The 17,500-nt window shown below is 44.7% G+C and overlaps 1 protein-coding gene across 1 annotated transcript in view; it reads left to right on the top strand.

The window, feature by feature from the left end:
* The window catches only part of LOC308286271 (forkhead box protein P4-like), a 29,237-nt gene that overhangs the window by 5,133 nt on the left and 6,604 nt on the right, over positions 1-17,500 (top strand). Inside the window, exons 3-6 of the mRNA XM_080727261.1 lie at positions 4,416-4,644; positions 6,753-6,829; positions 8,281-8,382; positions 15,494-15,624. Coding sequence (XP_080583387.1) covers positions 4,416-4,644; positions 6,753-6,829; positions 8,281-8,382; positions 15,494-15,624 — 539 coding nt within the window. The remainder of the gene's footprint in view (positions 1-4,415; positions 4,645-6,752; positions 6,830-8,280; positions 8,383-15,493; positions 15,625-17,500) is intronic.

Here is a 17,500-nt window from a genome sequence, read left to right as displayed (position 1 = left end):
ATCAGGAAGAGGGCGTGTCCTGTCATCACCAGGAGACGAGCCTCGGGGTCAGGGATTGGACAGGGGGGGGAGGGGCGGAGCCTCGGCGGATGGAAACAAAGCTTGGCCTCAATTAAGAGGGTTGTACTGTTGCCGTGGTGATGTGGCAGGGTTGGCGTGTTAATGAAGTACCTGTTAAAACAGACCCCCATACCCCCCCCCATCCGGTCCACACACACACACACACACACATGCACGCACACATACATGCACGCACACATACATGCACGCATGCACGCACACACACACACAAACACACACTCGCGCGCACGCATGCACACTCGTTTACAGATCCATCTAAAAATATATATATATTGTGTGAAAGTGAATTATTTCAGAACCTTTTTTGTAAAAAAAAAATAATTTTGTCATTCAGCTTATGAATATCAAAAGTCCATATTTCAAAAATATTACAATATTACACTACTAGACCATTCAAAACAATTTATAATAGAGAAATGACAATGTCAACCTTCTGAAGTCAAAGTTGCTTGAAGTCCAGTGGGTAGTTTCCGCAGTCAGTTATGATTTGGGGTTCTATGGTATCTGCAATACTTTTTTACACAATATTCTATTTTTTTTAGATGGATTTGTATATGACTGTATTTGCGAGGATATCGTAATTTTAGGACAGTCGTTTTCGAATTTTTAAACACAATCCTGCAGAGCCAAATATTAGCCGATATGTACGCTTGCGAGCTTGGCGGTGCATATACCATACACTGGTGTGCACACAATGCCTCGCACCGCGAGGCGTTGTGTGCTTGTAGATCAGCTGTTTTCACTACTTTTGTGCGACGGCCTTGTATGACGAAGCAGGGCTTCACTTTGCGAAAGAACGTACACATTTGAAACTTGGAGATACAAGGTTTCTGCCCGACAACGACGTTATGCTGCGTTCACACCGTCAGACACAGCGCTACAGGATTAGAGATGGGACAAAATGGAAATTTCATGTCACGATTATTGTGACCAAAGAAATTATGATTTACGATATTATAGCGATAATCGAAATATCCCCAACATCCATTATCCTGGGGAACATTAGCCGAAAAATAGTAGATCTACATCTCTAGAAAGAGATTTGGTAGAGAGCGGGGGAAAAAAACTGTATCAAGTACGTCATTTCCAGGTCTGTTTTACCAATTATACAGAGTTGTAAGTGGTACCGGATATGCAGCTCAGCAAATAAAAGGAGAATTGATCCCAATGCATGATGGAGGACAATTTCTCTATAAATTTAAACGATTATCGTCAGTGTCACGATAGACATTAATAACGATCGTCCCATCCCTAATGGAAGCCAGAGATATGAAGACACAAAGCGACGCACCAACGTTTCTTGTAGCCGCTAGAAAATCTACAAAGCTACGATCCGAGCCGAACTGCCGCTACAAAGTTATAGAACGACCAAGTTCTGTTCAACCATTTCCACTCTTCTTCTCTCGCTACACAATTCCTGCTCGCAACCAGGGATAAAGTCATTATTTCCTTCAGCCACGTCTGTGTTCTTTTGAAGCCCAGGCTTTATGTCGTCTGTCGGGGGGTCACTGTGTCCAAAACTGTTACTTTTCAACTCAAAAATGTCAAAAGTAGCAGAGCCACAAGTTTGAAACGTGTCGCTTCAGGCCGTGTTTTTATATAGGCATAGAATATAGGTCAGTATATGCAAGTATAGTATATGTATATCGTTGTTGTTGGGTGGAAACCTTGCAGGTCCAAAACCATTCTTTTTGTATTCATATTTTTTAAAAACGATTTAAAATAGTGAAAATAGCTCATCTACAAGCACGTCTCGCATCGCGAGGTGTTGTGTGCTTGTAGATCTGCTATTTTCACTAGTTTTGTGCCACAGCCTTGTATGATGAAGCAGGGCTTTACTTTACGAAAAAACATACACATTTGAAACTTGGAGATACGAGGTTTCTGCCCGACAGTGACGATATAGTATAATTATACTATTGTATATATGTGCACTGTGGGGACATTTGATCCTCAAAAGTATACTAAAACAGCACGCATGCACGCGCGCGCACACACACACATGCACACAAACGTGCACAATGGTTTTAATTAGTTCTAAACTTGCAGCCCAGGAAAGGCTGTCCCAGAGAGACTGGAAGGACTGGTGTGTGTGTGCGTGCGCGTGTGTGTTGGGGCAGGGGGGGTGTATGTGTGTGTGTGTGTGTGTGTGGCTCTGCCTAATTGGGCCGAATCGGTCCGTGAAGACTGTGTGCCACCGCAGAGCCACGTGCGTTCCCATCTCACAAACACGCTGTCGTGTGGTTTTGTTTTTGTAAGCCGAGGGTTAATTGCAGTCAGCAGCGCTGTGTATAAATGCTGTATATACTGTAACCATGTAGACTGCATATGTCATGCGTGTGTGTGTGTGTGTGTGTGTGTGTGTGTGTGTGTGTGTGTGTGTGTGTGTGTGTGTGTGTGTGTGTGTGTGTGTGTGTGTGTGTGTGCGTGCGTGCGCGCGAGTGTGCGGTGAATGCAGGAGCCCCATTTGTTTGTACCAATCATTGTGACCTGTGCTGACTGTGTCGCCTCTGTTAACTCTTTTTAATTGCGTTTAAATGTCCTTTCATTACGTGTTTGTTTTGCACCATGGGTCTGACTTAATGCTTTTAAATGTTGTGTGTGTGTGTGTGTGTGTGTGTGTGTGTGTGCGTGTGCGTGTGCGTGTGCGTGTGCGTGTGTGTGTGTGTGTAGCACTTTGAATAGTTTGCTGTTGAAATGTGCCATGGACTAATGACCTTTCCCTGCTTTTATAAATACACAGTAAAATGTTTCTAAGGCTTACATTAACCACTTCAACACTCTAGTCCAGGGGTCCTTTTCAGCCCAAGGACCCCTTAGCTGAGAGAGATGAAGCTATAGGGACCCCCCACCTACATAATTGTATAATTATATACAATTGCATAATGTGTTGCAGATTAAACCTTTTCATAGATTTCATAGATGTGTTCATAGACTTGTTTGACAGCACTATCATCAGTGTTGGATTCATGTTAATACTGTGTATTGTCAGACAGTTAACCACTTAACCCTCAATACTTAATTTTACTAAAACTTGTACTTGTATACCAAAGCTCTTTGCAGAAAATAGGTCCTAGCTCTCACATTGCGAGGCCTTGTGAGCTTGTAGATCTGCTATTTTTGCCTATAGTTCTTCTCAGAATAGAGATGCTAAGGTTCACACAAAGACCCCCTATAGTAACTCGGAAGGCCCCCGTTGAAGACCCCTGTTGTAGACTTAGTGAAACAGACTTGAGACCGCTTTTTCGATCCATCTCTTTCACCCAAAAATGCCGATCTACAACCTAAAAATGCGTCGTAACACGACACAATTTGCACTTAGATCTGGGTTTTTGTGCTTTAACTATTGAAAAATAACAGATATACAAGCTCACAGCGAGCTGCGAGCTTGTAGATCTTTCAATATTTTAAAGCCTTCTAAGTTTTTTTGAAAAACCTATGTTTCTATGTCAGTGTTCGCTTAAAAAATACATATATTCAAAGATTTGCACAAAGTTTTACGACTTTTCAAAAATAGCAGATCTACAAGCTCGCAGCGTGGCACCGAGAGCTTGTATAGCTGCTATTTTTCAATAGTAAAAGTATAAAATAATGAAGGCTCCTCCACCTAGATTCGCTTAGATCTGCATTTTTTGGCAAATGTTCCCACCAGAATTATGGATTCTGGGGGTCTCGGGTACAAGCGGCCGAAATGAGTTTTCTCAGAAGGGTGGCTGGTATCTCCCTTAGAGATAGGGTGAGAAGTTCGATCACCCGAGAGAGACTTGGAGTAGAACCGCTGCTCCTTCACTTGGAAAGGAGTCAGCTTAGGTGGTTCGGGCATCTAGTATGGATGCCCCCCGAGCGCCTTCCTAGGAAGGTCCTCGATGCACGTCCCACTGGGAGGAGACTAAGACCAGATGGAAGGATTATATCTCCAAACTGGCCTGGGAACGCCTCGGTATACTCCCAGAGGGAGTGGAGGAAGTCGCGCAGGATAAGGAAATCTGGAAGTCTCAGTTGGAACTGTTAAGGTGGTTGCACACTGCTGCGTTTTTCGGGCCGAATATCGGAGTGAATTTCGGAGCACGCAAATCCCGCCCGTTTCGCGCACCACTCTGTCCCTTGCTCTCTCTATCTCTCTCTCTCTCCTTGCCCTGAAAAACGCATTTCGAAACGAAAAACGCAGCAGTGTGCAACCAGCTTTACCCCCGCGAACCGATTCCGGATAAGCGGTTGAAGATGGATGGATGGATGGATGGATGGGTTCAAGTGCTTATTCCATGAGGATTTATCATGTATCTCTGTCTCTCTGTCTCTCTCTGTGTGTGTCTCTCTCTCTCTCTCCCCTACAGCTGAACCTGGCGTCCAGTGGCTCCCTGTTGAAGCGGGAGAGCGAGGTGTACCCCGAGGGCCTCCCGCACCCGCCCACCTCGGCGGCGGCGCCCATCACCCCCCTGCGCCAGGGCCCCTCGGTCATCAGCTCGTCCAGCCTGCACTCACACTCCCACTCACACACGCACCCCGGCGTCGGGCCCATACGCAGACGCAACTCCGACAAGTTCTGCACCCCTATCGCCTCAGGTACACTGTTGTTCCATCTAGTGTTGTCATAAATATCGATTTATTCAATATGACTTTTCCATAGTATCGATAATACTCCGTTTTTTGGAGCGGTGAAAGCGCTCCCAATAGACAGGTATGTCTGTGGCTGGCTGGCTATGTGGCTGGCTGGCTGGCTGGCTGGCTGGCTGGCTGGGTATGTCTGTAGCCTGGCAATACCTTGAGTGGCCACACTAGTTAAAGGAGGGGCGCTGTTGTGCAGGCACAAACACACACACACACACACACACACACACACACACAGATTCACCGCTCCACTTCGAACCGAGGTTTGATCTTTTTTTTTTCAAAGTGGATTTTGGGGACTCTCTAGGTTCCTTTAAGGGGGTCTAAATGGACCCTTACAAGTCTGTAACTTTGACAGTGTACAAATGGTTCCATTTGAACACTGTCAAAGTTAAGGGGAGACGTTCAAATGTCAAAGTTTCAGAACCACTGTTCTAGAGCATAGAAGATAGAGAAGTGTTAAGTGGTCAGATGGGTGGGCCACGAACGCTTGGGACCCACGAAGAGGTTTGGGATCCGCAGGGTTGTTATAAAATGCAGGCACACACGGGAAAATATTAATTTACAAAATGAACTGCGTTGATTAATGACACCAATGTTTGTTTTAAATGTGTCACGTCATGGAGAAATAAAGGCATTTGTCAATGTTGTACTAAAAGTATGGTCAGCATGATATGACAAATGAACACCTGACACAATAAATCGTTTTTTTGCTAAATGAACGCCCTACTTGATCATACAAAAGCATCTGCTCAGTGGCAGATCCACAGCGCGACTCGTTTTGAGCTTGTAGATCTGTTACTTTTTGCTGTTTTTGAATTTGAATCCCGTAAAGCAGGGTTCCCCAATAGGCGGCCCGCAACGCCTCGCAACGCCTCGCACTGCGCCTCGCACTGCGCCTCGCACTGCGAGGCGTTTTTGAATTTGAATCCCGTAAAGCAGGGTTCCCCAATAGGCGGCCCGCAACGCCTCGCAACGCCTCGCACTGCGAGGCGTTGTGTGCTTGTAGATCGGCTGTTTTCACTAGTTTAAATAATTTTTTAAATGATAAATGCAAAACGAACGGTTTTGGAAAAACAAGATTTTCATCCGATAACGACGATATCTGAACTGTCACTGGAGTAGCGGGAACGCCACAGTCGCCCCCTGCAATGTTGTGGCCCTCGGCTTGGTACCCTAGAAATAATTCGGCCCTTGGGGAAAACTAATTGGGGAACCCTGCCGTAAAGGAACAGTTTTGGCCATGTTAGGTTTCCACCCGATAGAGAGGGTTTCCTGTATGGATTATTATGATATGGACTATTACCTCTAGAAGACACTCTGCATGGGAATAGATGACTCCCCCCTCGAGAACAGCAGAGGGGGTCAGATTAAAATGAAAATCAAATGAATTATTATGCTATATCTGTTTTGATTAAATCGTTGTGCCTACTGGCTGCATGCGGCGCGCGCTGGGACTCATTGAAATGTAGTCAGAATGCTGGAGGAATGCAGAGACTTTAATGGTGGACAAAATATATGGCGTGAGGTTTATGTAATACACGAGATAAGACGTAAGGCAAATGCATGCATGCCAGAGTCGTCAATTGGGTATGGCCAATGACTACAGGGGGAAAAAAGTACTTTTTTACCTAATTTATCATGCCTTTTGCTATGGTATGGCAACATGACTGCCTTGTTGACAGCAGTCATGTTGCCATACCTTAGCTTTTGCTGAACCGACGCCACTGACACACGCACGCACGTGCACACATACAGGCACACACATACACACGTAGTATAGTATATCGTCGTTGTCGAGCAGAAACCTCGTATCTCCAAGTTTCAAATTTGTATGTTTTTTCGCAAAGTAAAGCCCTGCTTCATCAGGCAAGGCCGTCGCACAAAAGTAGTGAAAACAGCAGATCTACAAGCACACAACGCCTCGCGGTGCGAGGCGTTGTGTGCTTGTAGATCGGCTGTTTTCACTAGTTTAGTTCATTTTTTTAAATGAACGGTTTTGGACATACAAGGTTTTCCCCCGACAACGACGATATTGAACATGTTTATGCTCTCCTCCACAGAGTTGGCTCAGAACTGTGAGTTCTACAAGAACGCTGATGTCAGACCTCCCTTCACGTACGCCTCTCTCATACGCCACGTAAGTACCTCCTCCTCCTCCTCCTGTGCACCTCCCTCTGCTCCTCCATCTTTTCTCCTCCTCCTGTGCACCTCCCTCTGCTCCTCCATCTGGTCTCCTCTGAATGTATCCCTTCCTCTCTTCGTCTCATCTTGTGTCATAGGGCTGCACTCTCTATCTTCCACGCCTTACACTAAACTCTGCCTAAACTCTGTAGGCATTCTTTTTTACTATTTTGAAAAACATTTTCAAAAATATTTCAAATAGCCCACAAAGCTCACAAAGTGTCGTTGTTTTCACTGTACGAAAATGTTTTTCAAAATAGTTAAAAATACCAAAAAAGTGGTCAGATAGGGCTCTCCTCTCCTCTCCTCTCCTCTCCTCTCCTCTCCTCTCCTCCCTTTTTAGTTCTAAATGTTGGTTTCAATATATTTTTCGGTTAACCCATTTAGACCTGAGGCCGAGGCCCCCTTTTCTCCCCAATTTAGTCGTAATGCAAATTAATTCCTCCCCACTCACATCTCTGCATTCTCGCTGCTTGTTGTATCCTACTGACTCACCTGCCAGCGAGGAGCCCCCACCGGGAGGACGTTGATCCTTCGTCCTACAGTATACTCCTCCCGCCCAACACTCCCTGCTGACAGGTGGCGCCGCAGCCCCGTAGGATTGCATGCAGTGACAGTTTTCACCCTTCTCCCTGCTCCCGGCTTCCCTCCTCTGAACACAGGTCAACTGTGTACTCGACGAAGCCGGAAGCACCACGGTGGATTTGAACCCACGACCTCCGTGGTGGTGGGCAGGGACTGCACCGCTGCGCGCACCTGAGCCCGATTCTAAAAGTGACTTTCAAAGTTCTATTCAAAGGCCCGAGTCAAAGGCCGATTTTTTAAAACGCCTTCCACGTTTTTGAACGACACAGATTCCGTCCCGGATTGAAAGCTATAAAGACGTTACTGTACACGGGTGACACAACAGGTCTAAATGGGTTCCCCTCATGTCTTCGGGAGAGTATTTTTTTGCAGGTCTTTCAGTCCGAGTGTATCAAAAAAGCACCTGGGTTAAGGTGGAGACGACCTCCCCGTTGGTCCGACCAGTTTAACATTCACCAGGTTAGCATTCACCAGTGTCGGCAGGTTAGCATTTCACCAGGTTAGCATTCACCAGCGTCGGCAGGTTAGCATTCACCAGCGTTAGTTTTACTGAGGTTAGGGTTAAGGTTAAGGTTAGGTTTAGGTGTATCTCATCGCCGTCCCCCCGACTTTCGGCACCTCCGCGCAGCCAATCACAAGCTTCTGCTTGCCTTAACCCAGTTGCCTTTTTGATACACTCGGACTGAAAGACCTGCAAAAAACACTCTCCTCATGTCTTCATCTCTTTTGACCTCTCACCTCTTGACCTCTTGACCTCTTGACCTCTTGACCTCTTGACCTCTCAACCCCTCACCTCTGACCTCTCTGTCTTGTTGTCCCCAGGCCATCCTGGAGGCGCCAGACAGACAGTTGACTCTCAATGAGATCTACAACTGGTTTACGCGAATGTTCGCCTACTTCAGGAGAAACACAGCCACGTGGAAGGTGAGGGCGCACAGACATACATACAGTACACAGTGCATATAGGGCACGCAGTGCGGCACCGTACTGTGTGCCAGATATGCACTGTAAGACGCTGAGTGTTCGCTTAACCTCCGGGACGGTTCCCGACCGTTCCTGGCAGCTAGACCAGTGGTTCTCAACCTTTTCAGCCCGCGACCCCCAAAATAATCATATTTTAACTGGGGACCGCCCCCACCTTACGAGCACTAAGAGTTGAGGCATTACATTTTGTATAACACGGTTCTATTGTGAAAATAGCCGTTGTGAGCATGTAGATCGGCTATTTTCACAATTTCTGCCTTTAATATTTGACAATTTGTCAAATGTTTAATTTTGTCATTTTAGAGGTATTATAAAGTCCTTAAATTGTCACTTTAGGAATGGGCAGATACCCTCTTTAGTTTACACTTATACTGTATGTTGTTCTGTTTACTGTTGAGTGAGAAAATAATGTTAACATTAAGCTAAACATCTGGGGACCCCCCAAAATAATTTGGGGACCCCCCTGGGGTCCCGACCCACAGGTTGAGAACCACTGAGTTAGACGAACACTCATATATATCTGCACCGCGAGTTCTTGAGTGTGGGTTCAACTCTGAGACGGGTCGCTTGTAACTCTCTCAGAGTGGAGCTCACACTCGGGGTTTGGCGGTGGAGATATACTGTAGATGTACGTGGGCTCATCTATGCCACACACTGTCCTTTTGGTAAAGCCTATCTTGTTATGGTACAGCTCGTCCCAGAGGCCTGTCTATACTTCGACCGAAATGTTCGGTGAGTTGTGTTTTCTGACGTGCAAATTTCCGAACTCTCATTTGGTCTAATGCTTTTCAGAAGTCCTGATAATTTTATGGTCGAAAAGGACCTTTTGGCCTTTTGGTCGGTTTTCGGTCGAAGTATGGCAGCCCTTTAGTGTCTGACCATTATTCTTGGCAGAACTACTTTACCACTGACCAGAGTGTTAACTGTACTTCTGTCCATGATATCATGTTACATAAACTTGACCACCACCACCGCCCAATACATTGTCTTGTCTCCTCATTTTCTCATGATTATTGATTGATCTGAATTCCACCACAGTCTATACTGCACTGCGTGCACTTTTTTTACCAGAAGAGCCAGAGTTGTACTGTGTTTGAGCGCGCCTGTTTTTGTTGCACCCCAAAAATAGGCCCGCACGCGCGTTGCAAAGCTTGTAGATCAGCTATTTTCGAGGTGCGACAGTACAGTGCAGTGCAGTAAACCCCCACCCTGTGCAACCAAGTATAACTCATGCCTGAGACTTGAGCGATTTGACAATTATGGCCCATTTCCCTTCTTTTATGCACCTGCTCTCTCTCTCTCTCTCTCTCTCTCTCTCTCTCTCTCTCTCGTTCTCACCCTCGGCCATTTTGCTCAGATCTGACACGACACACGGAGAGAGAAACGGCTCCACTTAGCCCTGCAGACAGACACACACACACACACACACACACACACACACACACACACACACACACACACACACACACACACACACACACACACACACACACACACACACACACACACACACTCTCTCTCTCTCTCTCGCTCCTGTTCACATTAAATAGTGAACCCTACCTCTCCTCACGCACACGCATGCACACACACACACACACACACACACACACACACACACACACACACACACACACACACACACACTGTAGGTGCTGACCCATTTTTACAGCAGCCGCACACTAATTTGAGTGTCAGTTCCTCCTGAGAGAGAGAGAGAGAGAGAGAGAGAGAGAGAGAGAGAGACCCCTGGACCTCCTCTAATAGCCGTGAATTGAAGAGAGGAGGAAAGAAGAGACAGAGAGAGAGAGAGAGAGAGAGAGAGAGAGAGAAAGGGGGGAATGGACAGAAGGAAGGATGGAATGAGGAAGGAGGAGGAGAAGAGTGTATAGGAGACATGGGGATGGGGGGGGGGGGGGGGGCTCACCCCCTCTCCCCCCTCATCTGACTTGTATGAAATTTAACTATTAATGGGTGTCGTCTGCTCTTGCCCGGGCGTTTTGCCGGCGTGGCCCGGGCCACAGACCTTTAAATATAGCCCTCATGTATATCTATGATGGTCCTTATGTATTTATATAGCGGCTCAGTCAGCTAAATAAGATGTACGTCCTCTAATAAGACTCTATATTTCATGAGCCGGAGCAAAAGGAAGAGGTGTCAGATAGCAGGGGGTGAGGTCATTGATCAGAGAGAGAGAGAGACAGAGAGAGGAGTCTGAAATGTGGCTGCTTCTCATTATCAAGACTATTTTAGAGCAGTGGTTCTCAAACTTTGAAATGTGAAGGTCTCCCCTTAACTTTGACAGTGTACAAATGGAACCAAATGGACCCGTTAGGGTCCATTTGGTTCCATTTGTACACTGTCAAAGTTACAGACTTGTAGGGGTCATTTAGACCCCCATAAATTTAGACCCCCATAAAGTAACCTAGAGAGTCCCTGAAATCCACTTTGAGAACCAATGGCCCTGTTAGGGTCCATTTGATTCCATTCGACTCATGAAATATTAAAGTTAAGGGTCAAAGTTACGGGTCAATTTAGACCCCCATGAAGGAACCTAGAGAGTCCTTGAAATCCACTTTGAGAAGCACTGTTTTGTACAGTTGGAATGGGTGGGTTCTCTGACACCTCAGTCTACACTGTAAAATCTGCAGTGTTAATGTAACTCTGAGAGGGTCCATTTTGTTCCACTTGTTCCACTCTCACAGTTACAGACCTGTATAGGTGTCCATTTGGACTCCCTGGTTGGTCCCCGGACCTGAAAATAAGCCAATCTACAAGTTCACAGAAACGTTGCAACTGCTTTTTTGCCGGGCGCAGGACACTGGCACGCAACTTTGTATAAAGCACGCTTCAAGCATCGTCACTGTTCAGGCAGAAACCTTGTATCTCCAAGTTTCAAATTTGTACGTTTTTTTTCATAAAGTAAAGCCCTGCTTCATCATACAAGACTGTCGCACAGATCTACAAGCACACAACACCTGGAGGTGCGAGGCATTGGGCTTGTAGATCGTCTATTTTCACTATTTTAAAATTTTATTTTATTTTAAAATGATAAATGACAAATCGAATGGTTTTGGACATACAAGGTTTCCACCTGACAACGACAATATATGTACTACCAGTAAGACACCCTAAGAGCGGAGGGTGTGCACATGGGCACATTGCACATGATTTGGCATGTATGTATATATACCCTTCTGCTGAGCTGGTCAGCTATATCCGTACAGTATATGGAGTTCGTGAGGTCAAATGTAGAGGTATTGACCAGCTCCATATATGGAGATCTAGGTGATGAACCAGTCGTCTCCATGGTTATTGCCAAATATGGGCATTCCAAGATATGTGCTTAATATTGATGACCTCGGGACAGGGATCTCCATATATGGGCATAAAAGGGACAAGGACGGAATACATTTTTAAGTGTGACTCGTGTCGCGTCAACCACACTGGTTAGAATGACACAATATGTCCATATATGGGCTTTTCCAGATATGGGCTTAATATTGATGAGCATAAAAGGGATTCAATTGTAGGGGTGTAACGATACATTTTAATAGCGATTCGATACATATCACGATACATGGTTGACGATACGATACATGGACGATATTGGTTCATTCATGGCGATACGATACGATTCGATTCAATGATTTAAAATCGATATAGTAACTATTTAGCAAAGAAATTAAATCTGTGTGAAAGGTGTAGATAGTGCAGGTTTTTAAGGGAAACATGTATTATTATGGATATAAATAAGTAAACACAGTAATTATCTGCCAAATACATGAACATTGTATATTGACAAACCTGCACCTTGTCATGAACCCAGAGATTACACACATTTATCAATAGACCAGTGTAGCTATATGGAAAGGAAAAGTAATTAAACCCCTTCTTTTCATTTCTTCTTCTTAAAAATGCTAAATGCAATGCACAAGTAGGTAGTATCGATACAATCGATTCTTTGCACTGCCGATTCGATACGATACAAAATAAAACGATACGATTCGATTTTAGCTGTTTTCATTTCGATATACTTCAATTTTTTAAGTTAAAAACGATATTTCGATACAGTTACTATATCGTTACACCCCTATTCAATTGTATGGGCATTCCCAGATATGGGCTTAATATTGATGGGCATAAAAGGAATTCTATTAGTGTGGTTGGCCTAACAGGGCATCATCTGGGAATCAGATGTAGAGGTCAGCTCCATATATGGAGATCTAAGTGATGATCCAGTCGTATCCATGTATGGATATCCAGGGTTTGATGAGGTCAGTGTTGTGATCTTCATTAATGGATATCCAGGTGATGATAGTCAGCAGTCTTGATTTGCAAATTGGAGCGTCCATATATGGGCATTGCCAAATATGGGTTTAATAATGATGACATCAGGGATCTCCATATATGATTGCCAGAACAGGCTTTCTTGGTCATTGAGTCAACAATGTGATGTCACAACAGGTCAGCTATAGACATTGAGGCTTTACCCACTGACTGACTGACTCACTCACTGACGGACAGGATCTGCCAGGTTTCATAGTAAACTGCTCCCTACGGTCGCAATAATGGATAAGACTCCTCTAACTGGGAGGTTTTTAATATGACCGTTAGCCTATATAAGGACAAAATGCATTATCAGCACCTCAGCTGGAACAGCCCATTATAACCGCCATAACATAGTCAGTTATAAAGTGTCTGTGTTATGAATTATAAACATTTCTAACGAGTGACAAATGAAGCCTTATTAAGTGCGTTATGATGCGTTATAGTGCCTTACAAAGCGATTGTCATGCATTATAGACCGAATCTTTAATCTTTTTACGCTCCTTTGGCGTTACAGACGGTATGCGTTTGACCATGGTTTCTAGCAGGCTGGTTTTTATTTTTGGTTTGGTGTTATAATTTGGATCTTCCTTTTTCCCTATTTGGATCTTCACCCCCTCCCATATCGGCCCCTCCCACCCCTCCCCCGTTCCCCTGGGTTGGGGGGGGGGGGGGGGGCTGGGAGGGAGGGGTTCTGAAGATGACTGGTGCATGGTGATGTGACCCGCTGTAAATGGCTGCTAATGTTTTAACTGAGGGAATCAGGCTTTCATCACGGAGACAAATGCAAATAGCGCCGCGATAGCACTATAGCGCTGTTGGTGTGTGTGTGTGTGTGTGTGTGTGTGTGTGTGTGTGTGTGTGTGTGTGTGTGTACGTTCTGTCAGGGTGGCGGTCGGAGATTGGGGTCAGACTCATTTACAAAACTTAGCATCACAGCTAGAGGGTGGGGGGGGGGGGTTAGAGGATGCGGGGGTAGTGAGGGGGGTCCTCGGCTGATTATGGCTTGTGTAATTACGTGTGTGTGTGTGTGTGTGTGTGTGTGTGTGTGTGTGTGTGTGTGTGTGTGTGTGTGTGTGTGTGTGTGTGTGTGTGTGTGTGTGTGTGTGTAATTACGATGAGGAGTGATGCGCCTGGCCCTGTCCCTCCCTCTCGGCTTTAGAACAGCGTGTCAGAGAGAATATGCAGGATTTAATTATAGGCGAATTAAAATTGGTAATGAAATTGGGCATGAACAAACTACAAATAGCAGATGAAAAGGGAGTACTGTCCCTGGGGGGCGGGGGCGGGGGGGGGGGGGGGGGGGGCAGACGCAGATAGCGGTGTGCCTGCCTTTATGCACGTGCGATGTTTGTGTGTGTGTGTGTGTGTGTGTGTGTGTGTGTGTGTGTGTGTGTGTGTGTGTGTGTGTGTGTGTGTGTGTGTGTGTGTGTGTGTGTGTGTGTGTGTCTGTGTGTTGTGTGTGCGAGAGCACTCGTGCTGATAGTGACTGATTAAGAACATTCTGAGATAAAATAGCACTGGGTATACTGGAGAGGTACAGTAGTGTCTTGACACTGGAAAATTGTGTGTGTGTGCGTGTGCGTGTGCGTGTGTGTGTGTGTGTCACACGCAGAGCCAAACACGTTTTTTTTTTTCTCAGCCCATGCAACCTAACCACTGAAACCATATTTCATACTTTGTCATAATTTGAGTTCAGCGCTTGACATGCAGTGTGTGTCATATAAAAGAAACTTCACTCTTTTTGTCTGAGAAAAGAACTATAATTTTAGGGCACATACTGTAATCATTCCAAAAATAGTGATTGATCAGTTCCAGTGATGACAAGATTACGACAGGGTCAGATATTATGTTTTTGTTTTGTTTGTGTAGATATTTGGTTCACTGGAGGTTCATTCGCCATAATTGCAGACCGTTTGGCATATTGTTGTCTATCGTACAAAACGGCATTGGTCAGAAGTCCTTTTGTTCAAAATGTAATGTGAGAATGTGGGAAAGACAAAGGCAAAGAGTCCCACTGTAAGAGTACTGTTGATAGATAGTTTTTGGACTTCAGTCCATCTTGGTAGGCTATATTTTGTAAACTGGACATGAGTTTCTTGTTTACCTCTAGTGTGCTTCTGCCCCCTACACCAGAGGTCTTCAGTGTAAGGACCCCTTAGCTGAGAGAGTTGAAGCAGGGATCCCCCACTACGTAGTGGATTCATGTTCATGTGTATAGACTAGAGGGTATACGCGTGACATCATCATCATACCTGGAAGTTATGCGGGAGCGCCTACTGAGTTGATCCCATACATCCAAACAGAAAAGTCCTATCTGATTGCATTAAACGACGTTAAACAACATTATATTCACTTTGCCATTCACTTTGTGCAAGCGCATACCCTCTATTTTCAGACCACTTAAACCCTCAATACTTTGTAAACTTCAACTTTGGCTCTGTTCGGACGTACAACGCGTCGGCTATTTTCAGCCACTTGTTCCTCCCAGAATAGGGATGTGAGGGTTCAAGTGGTTAATGGAAAAAATAAAAATAGAATAGTATCTCTGAGGACCCCCTATGGTCCCCTGCTGAAGACCCCTACTCTACACCTAATCTCTGCCCAAAATAGCCGATCTACAACACTCACGACTTGTAGATCTGCTATTTTGGGCCCCAGAATATGCATGCCTGTAGGGTTCACAGTGGGTTTAACTTGAACTCTTCCCGTCCCGCCCTGGCAGAACGCTGTGCGCCACAACCTGAGTCTGCACAAGTGTTTTGTACGCGTGGAGAACGTGAAGGGGGCCGTGTGGACCGTGGACGAGGTCGAATACCAAAAGAGGAGACCACCAAAGATGACCGGGTATGTGGAGTACGTATACTACACACACACAAACACACACATGCACACGCACACACGGTACTCACAAAGATTGAAAAAAAGAGCCATCTTTACCTTGTTGTACGATGGCGTCGGTCAGCCAAAATAGCTGACCGACAAGTTCACGACGCGTCGCGGATGCGACGCGTTGTGAACTCAAATATTTTGACGACAAAGAATGCATGATGTGCACCACAGGGATGGAGATTGTTACTTTTTATTGATAATGAGCACCTTATCGATCCTGCTTATTGAGCCGGGCTTTTTTCAAATTCTGGCTGACCACCATCTATGAAGATGACAATTGACAAAAGTAACAAATATTATCATTAAATATCATTAAAACAATCATTCATTAGTGTGCAAAAAGTATTACACATGGCTTTATATTATGCTCAATAACAAGCTTGATAATTCTAAAGCTTATTGATACCGGGAACTCAATACATTTGTTATCAAGTTTGTAGCGGACCCTTGTTTCGAGCTTCATCCCTAGTCATGATGCATGTGAACGTTTGTTTAAAGTTCCTGGTTTGGGTGTTTATAGCCACTCAAACCTTATTCCGGAGTCACTCAGGGCTCTAAACTGGGCCCCTTCCGGTTTTCTACAATTGTAAATTGAATCTACAGTTTGTAGATCTCACATTTTTTTGTCAAATGTTTGATCCAGAGTAGGTACCCTATAGGCAAGGTAAGGCAGTTTTATTTGAATAGCACATTTCAACAACAAAGGCAATTCAATGTGCTTTACACAGAACATCAAGCAAACACAATAATACAATGACTGGACATGACAATGATGGATGCATAAAACAAAAGAAGTAAAAATGTAGTAGAACATTAAGTAACTCAATCAAAGGCAGCGGTAAACAGAAAGAAAGAAACAGGAACCGAGCAGACCTGCAGTTTTCTGGGAGTTTGTTCCAGATAAACTAAATGCTGCTTCCCCAGGTTTATTTGTGGTTCATTAGGGACAGAAAGTCCCCTAAGAGAGGTCTGGATGGTTCATGATATATCGCACAAGACCAGAAATATATTTTGTCCCCCCCTGATTCCCAAACTTTTTACCCTGTGACCCAAAAGAGAAATTAAGACGTTTGCCCGGGACCCAAACTAGTGAAAACAACAGATCTACAAGCTCACAACTCATCGCTTCGTGCAGCACTGTGAGCTTGCAGATCTATTCTTAAATGTATGGAATTTCTTAGATTTTTCTCTTATTTATCGATGAAATTACTCAGGAAAATCATTGATATTTTTTTCCTATTTATTATTCAGGAAAATCTTAGCTTTTTGGGGAACATTTTTTGAAAATGTTTTGAAATAAAAATTAAAAAACGAAATAAAAAAACAAATGGACCCATAAAATTCATTCTGCGACCCACAAATGGGTCCTGACGCAGTGTTTGGGAACCAGTGCCCTAAACCATTCAGAGCTTTAACAGACCAACAGTTAGTGTTCTGAAATGGATTCTTTGCCACACAGGGAGCCAGTGTTTAAATATATAGTCACACTGATAGCCCACAGAGCCCTGTCATGCACACAGTGAGAGTGTGATGAGGTGTGCGTGAGCTTATATAATGCAGGCATCATGATAGCAGGCAGGTGCACACATAGCCACAAAGGGGGCTCGAGCCCCTTTTATCTATCTGTAAAAAGTGCCCTCTCCAGACCATGAATGTTACAGTTTTTACTATGGTGAAAGAAATGCAAATGCCCTCTTTCCATGCCATACCTGAAGGCAGTATTCAAGAGAATGGCCTTGCCCAAACTCTCCTGAAGTTGAATGCAGCATCTCATGTTGAAAGAATTGCTGTGTAGAAAATTGCTGTGTAGAAAATAGCAGACCTCCAAGCTCACAACGCG

Source organism: Nannobrachium achirus (assembly GCF_963921795.1).
Source record: "Nannobrachium achirus genome assembly, chromosome: 6".
Classification (NCBI taxonomy): Eukaryota; Metazoa; Chordata; class Actinopteri; order Myctophiformes; family Myctophidae; genus Nannobrachium; species Nannobrachium achirus.
This window is presented reverse-complemented; position numbering and strand designations above follow the sequence as displayed.